The 15,865-nt window shown below is 49.4% G+C and overlaps 1 protein-coding gene across 1 annotated transcript in view; it reads right to left on the reverse strand.

Annotated features, from left to right (window-relative positions):
* Positions 1–9,921: 9,921 nt before the first annotated feature.
* SCN4B (sodium voltage-gated channel beta subunit 4) overlaps positions 9,922–15,865 on the reverse strand; it is a 19,056-nt gene continuing 13,112 nt past the window's right edge. Inside the window, exon 5 of the mRNA XM_082627141.1 lies at positions 9,922–13,607. Coding sequence (XP_082483267.1) covers positions 13,514–13,607 — 94 coding nt within the window. The 3' untranslated portion in view covers positions 9,922–13,513. The remainder of the gene's footprint in view (positions 13,608–15,865) is intronic.

Here is a 15,865-nt window from a genome sequence, read left to right on the forward strand (position 1 = left end):
TGATTGGATCCTGACTTGAACCAATTAGCAGGAAAAGACATTTGAGCTAAGGGTTAACTGGGGAAATATGAATACGGTTTGGGTATTGGATGACAACAAGGAATTGTGAATTTCATTATAATACTATACTTAAGAAAAAATATCCTTAATTTTTAGAGATGCATGCAGAAGTACTTGGGGTAAAATAACACAAGTTATAGTTCAGGGAAAAAAAACAGTTGAAGCTAAGATAGCAAAATGTCAAGAAGTACAAAATCTAGGTGATGGATATTTATTATTTTTCTACTTTTCTGTATATCTGAATTTTTTCTCAGTAAATAGGTTTTTTTTAACTTGTATAAACACAGTTTTAAAATAGCCTCAAAAACGTATAGAACTACAAAGAGATATTGATAAATCCACCATCATAAAGCAAACTTCTAGCACACTTCCCTCAATGATTGTTAGGTCAAACAGGTAAAATATTAGTATAGACAATTAAACAACATATTATGCTTGATTAATAGACATGTGTAGAAACTTGCACACAATACTTAGAAAATAAGCATCCTTCTCAAGCACATTTATTAAAAAAATTAACTACATGCTAGTCCATAAATTAAGTCTCAACCCATTTCAAAAGCAGTATGGATACACCCAGTTTTGTGCTCCCATCAATTTCTGATCAGCCTTGCCTGCATTCCCCATCCACTCACCTCCAGGATGTAGTCACTGGCCTGGCTTCCTGCCCTGGGCGGCCCCAGTACTGGCCCCTTTCATTCCCCGGGTTCCAAAGCCCTGGTAACGGCCACCACCTCTTCTCCTAACACCACATTGGTCTCCAACTCCCCTGGGGCCAGGGCTGGGCTTTGGCTTGGGTGGTCTTCGTTGTACCCACCAGCACCCAGAGCCAGCAGACTGTACCCACAAGGCTCTGCTTCCCCAGGGCTCCCTGAAAAGACTAACAAAACATGGAAATTATTGTCTTTGGGATAAATATTGAATAATGGGAAACAGGAGACAGGAAGGGACCAGCAGATAAATTATTCTACCTTCTTCCCGAAAATGAAATTATTCAGAGAAGCCCTAGTTCCCCAGAGACAGTCCCTGTGATTCAGCAACCAGCTGCGTGTTGCTGAGCCAGCTGTGGTCAGCTCCGTCTCACATCACCTTTCTCTCTTTCCCTGCCTCTCAGCCCTTTCCCCCTAATGCTTGCTTCCCTGGGATTGAACCCCATAATATTAGATTAAGTTTAACTTAGACAACTTAAGTTTTCTAAGAAACCTGGTCTAAGACTATTAAGACGATTAAGCGCTCTGATTTCAATGCTATTAAGTTATGAGGCAACAGCAGACAATAATTTTTTTAATGTAAAATGCACATGTGATGTTAACAGCACTTCTAAATAACTCGTAGGTCAAAGCAGAAATTATAAAGAAAAATTTACTTAAAATGGAATGGTAATGAAAAATATATATGTACGCAGACACATGCACGTACACATAGAATGCTTTAGGGTGACATTCAGCAGCTAATCTGAAAGTACTTGTGCTCTTTACGACCTGGATTTGTGCAGAGATGGGCCGACCTTTGCACTCGACACTCAGAGTAGAGGTGGTTCCACAGAAAGGGGGAGGAGGGATCAAAAGAGAACCAGGAAGTTGTAACGTGACTAACACGGAGACTCTCACAGCTGACCATGCATGCGGCATGTCACAACTAAGAGTCCACATGCCGCAACTAAGAAGTCTGCATGCTGCAACTAAAGATCCCACATGCCGCAGCTACGACCTGGTGCGGCCAAAATAAGTAAATAATCCTTGATAAACCATAATGGCAAAGAATATAAAAAAGAGCTCATGTTTATGTATAACTGAATCACTTTGCTGTACAGCAGAAATTAACATAACATTGTAAATCAACTATACTTCATTTAAAAAATAAATTTAAAAAATTTTTAAATAAATAACGAGGCTTCCCTGGTGGCACAGTGGTTAAGAATTCGCCTGCCAATGCAGGGGACATGGGTTCGAGCCCTGGTCTGTGAAGATCCCGCATGCCGCGGAGCAACTAAGCCCGTGCGCCACGACTACTGAGCCTGTGCTCTAGAGCCTGCGAGCCAGAACTACTGAGCCCACGCACCACAACTACTGAAGCCCGCGTGCCTAGAGCCCGTGCTCCACAACAAGAGATGCCACCGCAATGAGAAGCCCACGCACTGCAACGAAGAGTAGCCCCTGCTCGCCACAACCGCGCGCAGCAACCAAGACCCAGCGCAGCCATAAATAAATTAATTAATTTATAAAAATAAATAAATAAATAACGAGTTAAAGTTTCATCTTCAATTTCCAGCCCAATCCCCAATCCCCCTCATCAGAGGCAACCACTGATCTCAGTTGGATGTATATCTTTCCAGACTCTTTTCTATACAAATACTTAATATCTCTGTGTCTCCATTTCCTCATCTGTAAAGTGGGACTAATAATAATGGCTCTTCCCTCATAGGGTTGCTGTGAGGGTTAAATTGTTACCAACCTGCGCTCCTGGAAATTGATGAGGCCATATGAGGAATTCAGGAAGGCTTTATTGGGGCTCGTGCTGCAGCACTAGGGAGCAAAAACAAGTAACAGGTGCCCCTGCTCGCTGCCGGTGGGGGGCGGGGGTGGCAAGCTGGTTCCTTAAATGGGGTGAGGGCGGGGGGAGACTTGTGGGTTGGGCCAGAGGGGGGGCTTAGGTGGTCTGCCCACACTGTGTAGTACCCTGCTTTTGCTCCCGACACCTTGGAAGTGGCAGTTGGTTTGTGACCTTTCTGTATCTTATCGTTCATACTTTGCCCCAACTGCACATGCATGCAGTTATTTTTAGTCCCGTATAGTTTCTTTGTATTCTGTTGCTCGAGGACCCCATTGTCCAGGTGCAAGCACCCCAGTAAAGAGTTCTAGGTCCGAGGACCCAGCCTGTCTCAAAATGACTTGTACACACATGCAAAATACTCAGAGACAGGCCTGGTCCAGCAAGCACTCAGTATATGTTAGTGATTGTCATTATTATTATTACTACTCACGAACATCCATAAATGGTTGACTACTTGTTGGTTTTTCAAATTTTACTGGATTTAAATTCTGCTACCTAATAGTTACATGTCTGTGGGAAATTTTTTTAGCTTCTCAATGCTTTGGTTTTATCATCGGTAAAAGGGGGTTTTATACCTGCCTTCCAGGAGTGTAACAAGATGTGAATATGTTGGAGGAAGGTGACTAGCAACTCAGGAACCAGGTCAGTACTTGCCTTAACCATGATTACACAGAGCTGGGGTCTCCCTCGCATCCTCCCACAGGCCTCCACACTCACTGCTTAAGGCCCTTTTACACCCAAAAGAAGAGGAGATCAAGGGCAGGACAAACCCTGGAAGTTCTCACCCTCCTGCAGACAGTGCCCAGGGAAAGGATGGGGTTTGGGCTAGGGACTCAGACTTGCACAGAAATCACCTGGGAAATGTGTCTCAGTGCAAATTCTGATTCAGTAGCTTGGAGGTGGAGCCTGAAATTCTGCATTTCTAACAAGCTCCCCGGCGATGCTTATGCTGCTTGTCTGCAGACCACATTTTAGTATCCAGGGCCCACAACTCCTGTCCTTCCTGTGGTCCAACTGAAAGGCATCTACAGATGTGTTGCCTGGCGAAGTCAGGGGCCCAGACAGCTGACCTCACAGTCCATTCTGAACCCCATGGGACTGCCCTCCCTCTGGGTACTCCCCGGCCCCTGTGGATCCCATTCCTTCAAGGAAAGAAGGGAAAGTCTCGATTTTCCCCAGAGAATAGACACAGCCTCTGCTCCCATGGAGTTTACATCCTAGTTAGAGAAGATATACAATAAACAAGTAAACAAATAATGTCTGAGCTTTGAAAAAAATAAAGCAGGGTAAGGAGACGGTATCTGAGCTGTGGAAGATGTTATTGTAGGTAAGATAGCCAGGGGAGTCTTCTCTGAAGAGATGGCATTTCAGCAGAGACCTGATTGAAATAGGAGAATGATGGGGAGTTCCCTGGAGGTCCAGTGGTTAGGACTTGGCAATCTCATTACTGGGGCCCCAGGCTCAATCCCTGGTCAGAGAACTAGGATCCTGCAAACCAGCGCATGGCCAGTAAAAAAGAAATAGGACAACGAAACCTGTGGATATCTGGGGGAAGAGCATTCTAGTGCAGGAACAGCATGTGCAAAGGTCCTGAGACAGGAGGAGGCCAATGTTTGAGGAACAGCAAGAACAATGATGCTAGCATGGGATGAGTCAGCAGGAGAGTGTTAGGAAAAGAAGATATCAAAGAGGCAACAGGGATCAGAACAGTAAGGCCTTCTAGGCCATTGTGAGGAACGAGTAAGACAAATTGGGAGGTTCTGAGGAAAAGAGTGACATCATCTAATTTTTTTGTCATTTTTTAAGATGTCATTTACAGAAAGTAAACGTCACCATTTTTAGTGTAGAGTTCTGCCAATCTTGACAAATGTGTGCAAGCACACACCATAGCTCTATCACCCCCCAAAAGTCTCCCTTGCCTTTTGTGGCCTTCCCCACCCCCACCTATAGCCACTGTCAACCACTGATCTGTTTTCTGTCCCTATGGATTTGCTTCTTCCAGGCTGTCATTTAAATGGAACTATAGAGCAGGTGCCCTCTTAAGTCTGAATTCTTTCACTTAGCGTAATGCACTTGAGATTCATCCATCCAAAAGTACATGGAACTTTTGATTACTGAAGAGTATTCCACTGTATGGATGTGACAGTTTGTTCATCCATTCACCAGGTGCAGGACATTTAGACCGTTTCTTGTTTACGGCAATGACAAAATAAAATCTCTATAAACATCTTTGTACAGGTTTTTGTGTGATCATAAGCTTTCATGCATTTCTTCTGACAGAGATGGAGTGGGAGGAAATGGATTTACTCTCCTATCTGAAACAACTAAAAATCTGGGGGAAAAAAATATACAGAATGTTTTTCAGACATAAGACATCAGGCAGCACAGGACAGTAATCCCCGAGAGAGGAGAAACAAACGAAGCGAGCCCTACGGCTGCTGAGCACAGGGAGGAGGGCTCAGGCAGAGGCCAGCAACCTGCTGAAATCCAGGAGGTGAAGAGGAGCCAGGGGGGCCAAGGCAGATGGGGCTCACCTTGCCAAGTCCTGGAGGAGAGAGAACTTCCCAGAGGGAAAGCTCCAGAGAGCTGTAGACGGCGCCCTCGGGCCTTTGGCATCTGACCAAGCCGTGTGTGTGAGGAAGCCACCTAAGGTTGAGGAAGAACCACCAGAAAGAACTGGTTAGAACAATCCCTGGGGCTCTTAACAGGGCCAGGAAGAAGATCATGGCCACCAACTAGAGTGGAAAACTTCATGATTCCTGGCAGATAAGGAAGGAGGTTCAAAGGATATCGCCTCAGTAGTGGGTGAGATCGGCCCTAGATTAAAGACTGCCTTGTGTCAGCTCCAGCAAGCGTCTCCCCTAATCCTTTCTGCTTGTTCCCTCCCTGGCCTCAGGTAGTTTCCTCACACACCCAACTACCAATACTCAGCTGAAGACTCAGGAAAACCCACAAATTCTAACCTGCTTGGTTTTCCCAGGTTCTCAGCTCCTCTCATCAACTCAGGGACAATGCTGGGCTCAGCCTGGGTCCCCCTCCCTACACTGTGGCCTGGAAGTTCTCTCCAGGAAGGAAACTGGGCCAATAGAAGGGCTCATTTGTTTCTCCCTCTCAGGAACCTTCGTCCTCCACTCCCTTTTGTTTTATGATGAAAACCACCATATCATATATTTTCCCCAGTTTTTTAGTTGTTTGAAGTAGAAGGGTAAATGGCCCCTAATGGTCTTAGCTGGAAACAGAGATGACATCACCTAATTTTATTTTAAAAGGATCGTTCTGGAGACTAGACTAAGGGCAAGGGCAACAGTAGGAAGACCAGGCGAGAGCCATCGGTGGCCTGTCCGTGACTGCAGGGATGGCGGGGGTGAAAGGTCACGGAGTTCAGGATGTATTCTGAAGGCAGAACCAATGCGATTTGCTGGTAAAAAGGATTCAGGTGTGAGAGAAACTAAGGAGTCATGGTAGATTCTACTATTTGGGGCCCGGATGACTGGGTGAATAAGGAAGACTGGGAGGAATGAGGTGAGATCAGGAATTTGGTTTTGAACAGTTAATATGATCCTGTCTGCCAGGAAGTCATTTCTCAACACACACCCCTCCCTTCCCAGGTCTGCCCCACTCCGCTGACAGCCTCTCCTTACCAGGAACACGAGGGTGTGCTCAGCAAGGCCACACCTGAGCTCACCTTCCATCCCACTGGTGATGCATAGATGGGGCCTTGCCTTGGGCAGCCCTTTCTAAGTATGGAGAAGCTTGTGGAAGCTGTTACCTGTCTTGGAAACTACTTACATTTATGGCCAGCACTTTGTAGTTTTTAAAGTATTTCACACCTACAGTCTCCTTCAATCCTCACAAGAGCACCAGTTGTAGGTGTAAACATCCCCATTTGCAGGTTATGGAACCAAGATTCAGAGAGGTGAAGTGGTGCCCAAGGCCATTACTGGTAAATGATAGAGTGAGAACTTGAACCCAGGTCCCTGGATTCTAAATCCAGGATTGTTCTTCTCCATACTTGCACTCAGGCAGTAGAAGGGGACCCTCCATCTTACCTGTTAGCACGTCGGGGGCTTTGTTTAAGCCCGGAGCTGTGACAGAACACCCTCCCTCCCTCCCACCGTGTGTGCTGTTCCTGTTACAGTGTGTACAGGTACAAATAGAATGCGGGGAAGGGACTGGCCAGATGCCTGGGGCCCTGGCTTGGGAGGGTCCTGAGCTGTCTCCGCCTTCAATCTCAAGTCTGCTCTGCGAATGATGTGACCCAGTAACTTAGTAGGAACCAGAGACCATGAGCCAAAGTCTCTCAATCTCTTGCCTCACCCTCATCCCACCCCTCCACCGCCCCGCACACCAGTTTACCAGGCTTTATTTCCACCTGACCTCCTTTCCCTGTCGTGGTGGCAGAGGGTTGACCCCCCTGTCTAAAGCCAGTCATCCCACCTGGCCCCTGGGTCCCGTCCCCTCAGGTCTACCCAAAAGGACCCTTGCTGTCTATCAGCTAAGGCAGGCTTTCCCTCTCCACTGCCTCTTCCCCAGCGGCATTTAACCCGCTTTTACTTCTTCCATCTTGAGAAGAAAACCATCCATCCTCCTTCCTACCTGGGCCAATGCCTTTTCCGTCCTTCAAAGCCAAGTTACCTGCAATTATAACCTCATGTGCCCGTGCCTCCCACTGACTCTTCCACACCCTGGAATCCGGCTCCTTCTGCCTCTGCCACCTGTGCTGGGCACCTCCCCTTCCACTGTGCTGGGCTCACTGGGCTCACCAATGACCTTCATAAGGACTGATCCTTAACTTAGCGATGGCCACTCTGTTCTTAACATTCCTCGCTACCTTGACCTCAAAGACATCACTTGGCCTTGCCCTCATCGCACCCTTATGGCCTCCCCTTCCTTCAACCAGCCACTGAGTGTCAGAGCCCAAGATCCCCTAGATGAGCCCACCTTCCCCATGGTCCAAACAGACCATTTACTCCTAAGTTCTAGACCCTTATTTACAACTGTCTACTATTCGGGTATCCTGGGGGCACGCTCACCACTTGCATAAATGCACACTACGCCCAATACGCTGTTCCCCTCCACTCCGTTTCAGGGCAAACTTACCTCTAAGTACCTGCTCATTGCAGGAGGAGCTTAGAAGCCAACCTTGGCACCATCTTCTCCTAGCCCCCTAAAATCAAGCTCTGTATATTCTACTCCCCTGATTATCGCAACCCTTGCACTGCTCTCCATCCCTTTTCTGCCTCCATCTCTTGCCTGGGCAACCAAATCAGCAGCACAACGCTCACTGTCTCCTGTCTTGCCCTCTCGAACTCAGTCCTGTCTCTCCCCCGCTAAAATCTTCCAGCGGCTCCCCATGGCCTACAAAATACGATGTGAACCTTCGGGCCTGGCCTGGAAGCCCCGCAGGATCTGGGACTCGCCTACGCTGCCTGCTGCCCTGCTTCCCCCATCTCCAGTCTCCACCACACCATCGGGGCTGCAGCCGCAGCTGAACCTCCTGCAGCTACCTGAACCTCTGTCATCTCAGAGGCTGCTCTGTGTTCCCCAAAATGCATTTTGCTTTCTCCTGGGCACCCAGCAACTACATTTCCCAGCCTCCCTGTGGAGGAGCGTGTGGGCAGGATGATGTGGTCCTGTTCCAGGCCTGGCCCATAAACCTTCCAACACACCGTCTTCATTCTCACCTTTCTCATCCACCACCCGTATGGAAAAGGCTCCAAGGACCCAGAGGAGGGCAGAGCCACAAAGTAAGATGCAACGCCTCTGAGTGAGATGTGGAAAGCAGCATGGACAGGAGACCCACAAGTGAGAAGCAAATTTGCATCGTGTTAAAAGTTTTCTATTTCAATCGCAGGAGACTATAAGCTCCCTGAGAGTATGGTCAATATTTAGCCCATTTTAGTAATACCAGCATCTAGTTCAGAATAGTCCATCTGGTCTCTGTGCCTGCTACCAGCTCAAATTAAGAACACTTAATTTATGTGTAGTTTTGTCCTAGTTGAGTCAGTATGGCCTTAACCGGGTGACCATATGTCCAGGTTTTCCCAGGACAGTCCCAGTTCCTAATTTAGTTTTGACACAATTGTTTATCTATCCGTTATGATGACAGTTGAATGGGGAGAGGAAGTAGGGATGAAACAGCAACGATGGGAACCTACCCAGGCCTTGGGACTGATCCTTACATGGAGAACAGCATATTCAATGAACAGCATTCCAAGAGTGTTATAAACTCAGACATGGACCAGGAACCTTCAATATCCAACTGGTCTATAGCTGATGAGAAGGTGGCAGGAGGTCCCAGGCCACAAGCTGTACCTGAAGACAGGTGAGTAGTGGCATGGGGATCCAGGTGATGGGTCCATTCAGGATGGGAGCACAGAGTAGGTACTTTAGCTGAAGGATCAGAAAAGAGTGCTGTCAGGGACATCAGCTGAGACTGAGGACCTCACAGACTTCTGTGTTGCTGGGGCCCTTGATGGAGGAAGAAGAGTCTTTTAACAAGATCTTTGAGGACTTAGTGTTTGAAACCCTTTGAGGTGTAGTCTTAGGTGAATCCATTGAAGAGAAGGATATGGTATGGTGAAAAAGTGTGGCATGATAAAATCCATGAATATAAGCACACACTCACACACACACAAACACACACACACACACACACACACGCATACACAGTCCCAATTCCTTCCCAGCCTGGCCTTGTGCTCAGCAGCTGGAAAGAAGGCATGAGTGCTTGGTTAATCTATGTTCAAATGATTGAAGATGGACAATATGAAATGTGCATGGGTAGAGTCATTCCTGGGATACAAGCCTAAACTTCCTCCCTCCCTCACCCCCGCAGATAGCTTGTCCCCTAAAACAGCAAGCTGGAGGGACCAGCCAAGCAGGGCTCAGTGTGCCCACCTACGCCAGCCAGTAAATTGTTTCGTGCTTTTCCTCTTTAAGGTTTACCTTGTACACTTGAAACAGATTTCACCTGGATATAAATGTTAACCTGGGGTGGAAGGGCCTGGGGAAGGGGGTGTGATGACATTTAGTGGTACCAGAATCATTGCCAAGGTCATCAGTACAGGGAGGGCCCTGGCAACGATTCCAGTAGTAGAGGGCCATCTTTGCAGCTTCTCCAGAGGAGTACTATTACCGCTAATACGACCTGGATGCCTGTGAATGTGCCAGACATCCTTAGACTTTTTACATCTGTTAGCTCACCAAGGCAGGGAACGTTTCAGACACAAGGAGACTGAGGCTTGGCTGGCAAGTAATAAAACTGGTCCCAAATTCCAGTCAGCCAAAACTAGAAACCCCAAACCGTTTCTATTAAACATAATTTTTATTTCATCCAAGGCAAAGCTAGATAAAACTCTACAATGCAAAACATGTTGTCAAGGCAAGACAGTCTGATCACATTCATTCTGTGCTTGAACACAAGTCAGTGCTGGGTGTGTGCACGTCTGCGCCTCCCAGGAGGCACCTGCAGATCTGAGGCCCCCCAAGGCCCGTTTGTGCCGCATTGTTTCGATCTATAGTTACATAGGAAATTGACTATGAGTATTGTTGTCATCCAAGGCAGAGGAATAAACCATGCATAAGATAGTCAAAAGCACTGTGTATCGGGCGGGAGGGTAAGGACTCCCACCTGGGACAAAGTAAAGTGAAGCAAGCTGTAGGATTTTCCCCAGAGAAGTGCCCCCCTCCTGGCACTCCCTCCCCCCAGCACTCTGATGGCAGCTGTCTGTGACAATGAGATGGAGTCACGGCTGATCTCCCCCCTCTGTCTCTTATCCTTTCTCAGCCTCCAGGTGCCCCAACGGATATAGCTCTGGCCAGGGAAGATGGCTCCTGAAACGTGCAGAACCTCCCCCATCTCAGGCACACTCAGCCTTTATACACACCTCCATACACCCCCGACATCCATGCATGGCCCACCCACCCCACAGTCACGCATTTCCACACAGGCACGCCACCCAGGCACACCCTCAGCTGCCCCCATCTCAGGAGCTCGCTCTCACTCCCTCCCTGAGCTCTACCGGCCCCTCTCCCGGACCTCTCCAGCACCCCAGGTTCCTTCTGGCTGCCTTCTGCTCAATTCCTGCACCAGGAGAATGCCAAGGCCTGGAATGCTCAGGTCCTATGCAGGGTCAAGGACGGGGAGCTAGGAAACACTTCGTCTACGGTCTCCTGACCTTACTGTCAGCATAGCTGCATGTGTCCAGGGCTCCCAAGTTCAACTTTGTGAATGGCTCTCTCTAGCCCACAGGCCCTGAAAACACCCTCACCAGCCCCTGGAGACCTGCACTTGCTGAGGGTCTGCCTGGGAAGATGGCTTTGCCCATACATCTTCTACGGCAAATTCATGCCAGTGTTTCTCCATGGATATAATCCCGGCCTTGGCGCAGGACAGTGTTTGTTGTGGGGACTGAGTTTAGCATTCTTAGCCCTCACCTTCACTAAATGCCAGTAGAGCCCTCAGGCATTGGGGCCGCCAAAAGTGTCCCCGCCACAGTCCCAATCACCTCGACTGAAAACCACCAAACAAAAGCCAAGGACAGGAAACTTTACGCATCAGAGCCAGGGTTCTAACATTACAAAGACTAAAATAATTCCAAGGGGGAGGGGTGGGAAGAGAGAAACAGAGAAGAGAGAGAATGTGTGTACTTGTGCGTATGCGTGTGCGTGTGTGTACGTGTGTGAACTATGGGGATGGGACACAGAGATGAGGACAGGACAGACTTGGAACAATCCCTCCAATTATGATACCTGGACTGCTAGATCCCTTTCCAAGCCAAAAAAAGATTTTTAAACCAAAACTTGCCAAGCCTCACAACAGTCCTGTGAGGTAGGTATTATTACACCCATTTTATAGATAGGGAAAGCTGAGCCCAGAGAATGTGCATGACCCGCCTATGATGCTCTTCCTCTCCCCCACTCTGTACGCCTTGGATTCCTCTCAAGGGAGTAAGAGGATCCCAAGACACTCTGCCCGTCCAAATGCTAACGCTGAGAAAGAAGAAGCAAGCAGTTTTGCGTGAAGGCAGCCTACGAAGTTTCCCGAATGACTGGTGGCTCTTGTCTGTCTGCTCCCAAAGCCAGGAAAATCTGAACCTGAGCCCAGGATGGGTGGAGGAGGCCGCAAGGGACAGAGGCAGATCTCAGTGGGACCCTGCAAGCCCCTCAGGCTGGGCAAGGGTCACAGGCCATAGCCATGGCTGCCCTGCAGGCACTCCTGTTCCTCCTCTCCCAACTTGCACCCTTGGGGATGCTCGCTGCTGCTTTTTGGCAGGGAGAGTCCTCAGGCTGTCCCCATACACTTTGGAAAAGGGGGCTACTCCCCTCTCATCCCTCCCAGGGGCCCAGAGGACAGCGTGTCAGAAATTCAACAAGAGAGCGAGGGGGTGGGAGCAGATGGCGGATTCCTCCATGAGCACAGCCCCGGCCCCCCTCACTTCCCCAACCCCACGGGGACAATACCACGACATGGCCTGTAAGGGGCCCACGGGAGCACTTGGCAGACGCCTCCAAGACTCAGTGGCTGGCCAGTGGGCTATTAACGACACAACTCCAGCTCCCTGGTCCCCTGCCTGACCCTGGGTGAGGGCAGCGGGACCCCTCACCAGGGCCCACCAGAGCTGGCTGTTCCATAGGGGCTGAAGCGGGGAGGGACCACATGAGTCAGGACTCAGGAGCTAAGGCACAGTCTAGCCCCGCACGCAAGGGGTGTGCAAACCAGTGCGTGGAAAAGCAAAGGAAAACCGTGGGCACTCTCTCCCTGCACCTCCCCAACCCTGGGGTGAGAGCGGGGCACAGCTGAGCAGGAAGCAGCCAGAAAACCCAAGGGCCCTCTCATCCAAAGCAACAGGGTCCCCGAGGTGAAGGCAAGCCTTGACGCAGGGACGGAGATGAACACCCCTGGGCAGGGAGAAGCTGGAGGAACACAGGAGGAACTCCTCAAGCAAGATGGCGCCACCTGCTGCTTCAGGGGAAGCGGAGCAGGGCGGAGCTGGCTGGGAGTTCCCAGCAGTGGCCATGGTCCTGTCATGCCGGGGGGAAGGGGCAGCCAGCGTTGGCAGGGCCGGGGTGAGCATTCCGTGGCCAAGAGGCCCACCTCTGCAGCCCTGATCCCCCAAGGAGAAATACTAGGAAAGGTGTAGGTGGCGCCCCAGTGCTCTGGGAAGGCCCGAGGGACCCCTGCATGAGCCCTCAGGGCCCAGAGATCAGAGGAGCAGACTAGGTGGGCTAGGACCCCCCAAGACCGAGGTGGCAGCCCTAGCTGGGAGGGTTCAGAGACTGAGCAGCATGGGGTCTGGGATTGGGGGCAGAACCAAGACAGGCAGGCAGGCACCCAGGGGTGGGGGGGAAAGGGGGGTTCCTCACTAGAAGGACGTGGGGCGGCAGGAATCCATCAAAGCCCCTCACTGTAGGACCCCTCCAGCACCTCCCACCCTCGGATCCTGTACAGAGTCCTCTGACCACTCCCACAGTAGAAGGGTTAGTCCTCCACACTCAGGGCCCAGCTACTGGGGCAGCCCTCACCAACCCCCCAAGTCCCTCACAAAGAGACATCGGGAGGAAAACCAAGGCGTTCCCTGTCCAGGGTGGGGACACTGAAGGAGACCATCTACCCAGGTGTCGGGGGACCGGCCCTCCACACCGCTCCAGCCCCTCCTTTCCTTTCCTGAACCTTCCACAGGGCCCCTCCCTTGGCCAGCCCTTGTCCCTGGGGAGCCCTGGCGGGGGAGGGGGTGGGGCAGGCTGGACAGGACCCCAGTTTCTCCCCGCCCGGAAAGACTACAGTTTGAGCCAAGCAGCAGATGTCTCAGGCACGTGGGTTCACGGACACGGCTCAGGCATCAGTTTCATCATTAGAAAGCGAGGCTCCTGGCGGCTGCTTGGCCCCAAGCAGGGCTCACACTTTTGTTGGTGCTTTCTTTTCCGCCTTGGAGCCAGGTAACCCATTCTCTGTATTATCGTTCCCTGACGAACTCACGAGGCACTCCTTCCTGAGAGGAGAGAGGAGAGAGGGGGTGCTGGTGAGAGGAGGAACCCAAGTGATGGGTAAATTGTGGAGGAGGAGCCATGGTGCCCTGGGCCAACACTGGACCCTCTCCCTGGCCTTCTGTAGAGCTATGGTAGCCAGAAGCCAGGTTGCCTAACCTCTCTGCCTCCATATCCTCATCTATAGAATGGGTATAACGATGGTCCCTTCTTCATGGGGTTGCTGGGAGGAGTCAGTGAGCCCTTGGAACAGTGCCTGACCCACAGGAAGGTCTCAGTAAGGCTAGCATCACCCAGTCATCTCAACGTGGCAGAAGGCAAGGGTACCAGGTGCTGTTCCTAGGGATCAGTGCTGAGGGGCAATTGTCTGGCTGTGCCAACTCAAGGGAAGGGTACAGGCCAGCGGGCAGTAGGCCAAGGGCAAAGCGCTCCTCAACCAGGGCTCCGCAGGCCCTTCCTCCTGAAGCTCACTGTGACCAGAGGTAGAAGAACGAGACGGAGGGGGCACAGCAGGTGTGAGCAGGGGGTGGTGGGACAGGGCAGAAGGCAGTAGGAAGGAGAGATGGTTAGATGGAAGACACCCCCCAGAAGCATCACCACCCTGGCCACCCTGCGCTGGACATGCTCCAGTTTGAGTATAACGCCCCCCAACAGCAGTGTCCAGGCTGCACAGGGCTCCCCAGGGAAGACCTGACTGCTACATCACTCCCACCTTTCAGCTCATGAAAACCTCCAAGTCTTTTTCACTGCTGGTGTCGCTAAACTACATCTTAGCCTCGCCCTGGGCTCCTATACCTGGGTTTGAGGCCTTCAGGAAGGACTTAACATTTTGTCCTCATCAATTTCATCTGCAAGATTTAGTCCATAGCTCCAGCCTCTTAAGATCCTCCTAGATCCAGAAAAGGTAACCCTCCTACACTGCTGGTGGGAATGTAAATTGGTGCAGTCACTATGGAAAACAGTACGTAGGTTTAGTTTTTTTTAACTAAAAATAGCGTTGCCATATCATCCAGCAATCCTACTCCTGGGCATATATCTGGAGAAAACTCTAATTCGAAAAGATACATGCACCACAATGTTCATAGCAGCACTATTTACAATAGCCAAGACATGGAAGAATGGATAAAGAAGATGTGGTACATGTATACAATGGAATATTACTCAGCCATAAAAAAGAATGAAATAATGCCATTTGCAGCAACATGGATGGACCTAGAGATTATCATACTAAGTGAAGTAAGTCAGACAGAGAAAGACAAATACCATATGATATCACTTATATGTGGAATCTCAAATAGGATACAAATGAACTTATTTACAAAACAGAAACAGACTCAGAGGCATAGAAAAAAAAAACTTACGGTTACCAAAGGGGGAGAGATAAATTAGGAGTTTGAGATTAGCAGATACAAACTACTATATATACAATAGATAAACCACAAGGTCCTACTGTATAGCACAGGGAACTATGCTATCTTGTAATAAACCATAATAGAAAAGAATCTGAAAAAGAATATATATGTATGTATGTATAACCGAATCACTTTGCTATACACCAGAAACTAACACAACATTGTAAATCAACTATACTTCAATTGAAAAAAAAAAATCCTCGTAGATCTCAGTTTTGTTCTCCATCCAATATAGTTGCTAGGTTTCTTATATCACTCCTAGTGTAGTTCAAGTCTTAATAATAACAATGAACAAACAGAGCCCTATGACATACCACTATAAAGACCTCTATTCAGATGGGTCTATCTATCATCTACCTATCTATCTATCTATCTCTATACCTAAGGTATAGTCAACCTGGCCAATTCCTATCCACCTAACCATCCATATTTCTTTACTAAGACCCTACTGGCTACCAGGCACTGTATCAGGCTAGAAGGGTGTCCAATTGACATGGTGCCTGCTCTCCAAAAACTTGCAGTCTTCCAGGGGACATGCTATTATACAGGTAATTGCAATACAATGTGGTAAATGATAGGATGGGGGGCATACCAGCGGGGACTCAACCTAGGAAGGCTCCTTCTAGGGTCAGGGAAGGATCTTTGGAAGTGTCCTTTAAGCTGAGACCAAGAAAGACGAGCAGGAAAAGAGGGAGGAGACACTCCAGGCAGAGGGAACTGCACCCACATGTGAAAGCCCAGAACTGATCATGAGATGCTGCCCCACACCTCCCTTCTTCTCAGGAAGAAGCCACATCTCTGCTGTTATGCAGGCTTTCCTCGCTGCTCAGAGAACCTCCTCGGGCTTCCCT

This window comes from Mesoplodon mirus (genome assembly GCF_964341445.2).
Source record: "Mesoplodon mirus genome assembly, chromosome: 7".
Classification (NCBI taxonomy): Eukaryota; Metazoa; Chordata; class Mammalia; order Artiodactyla; family Ziphiidae; genus Mesoplodon; species Mesoplodon mirus.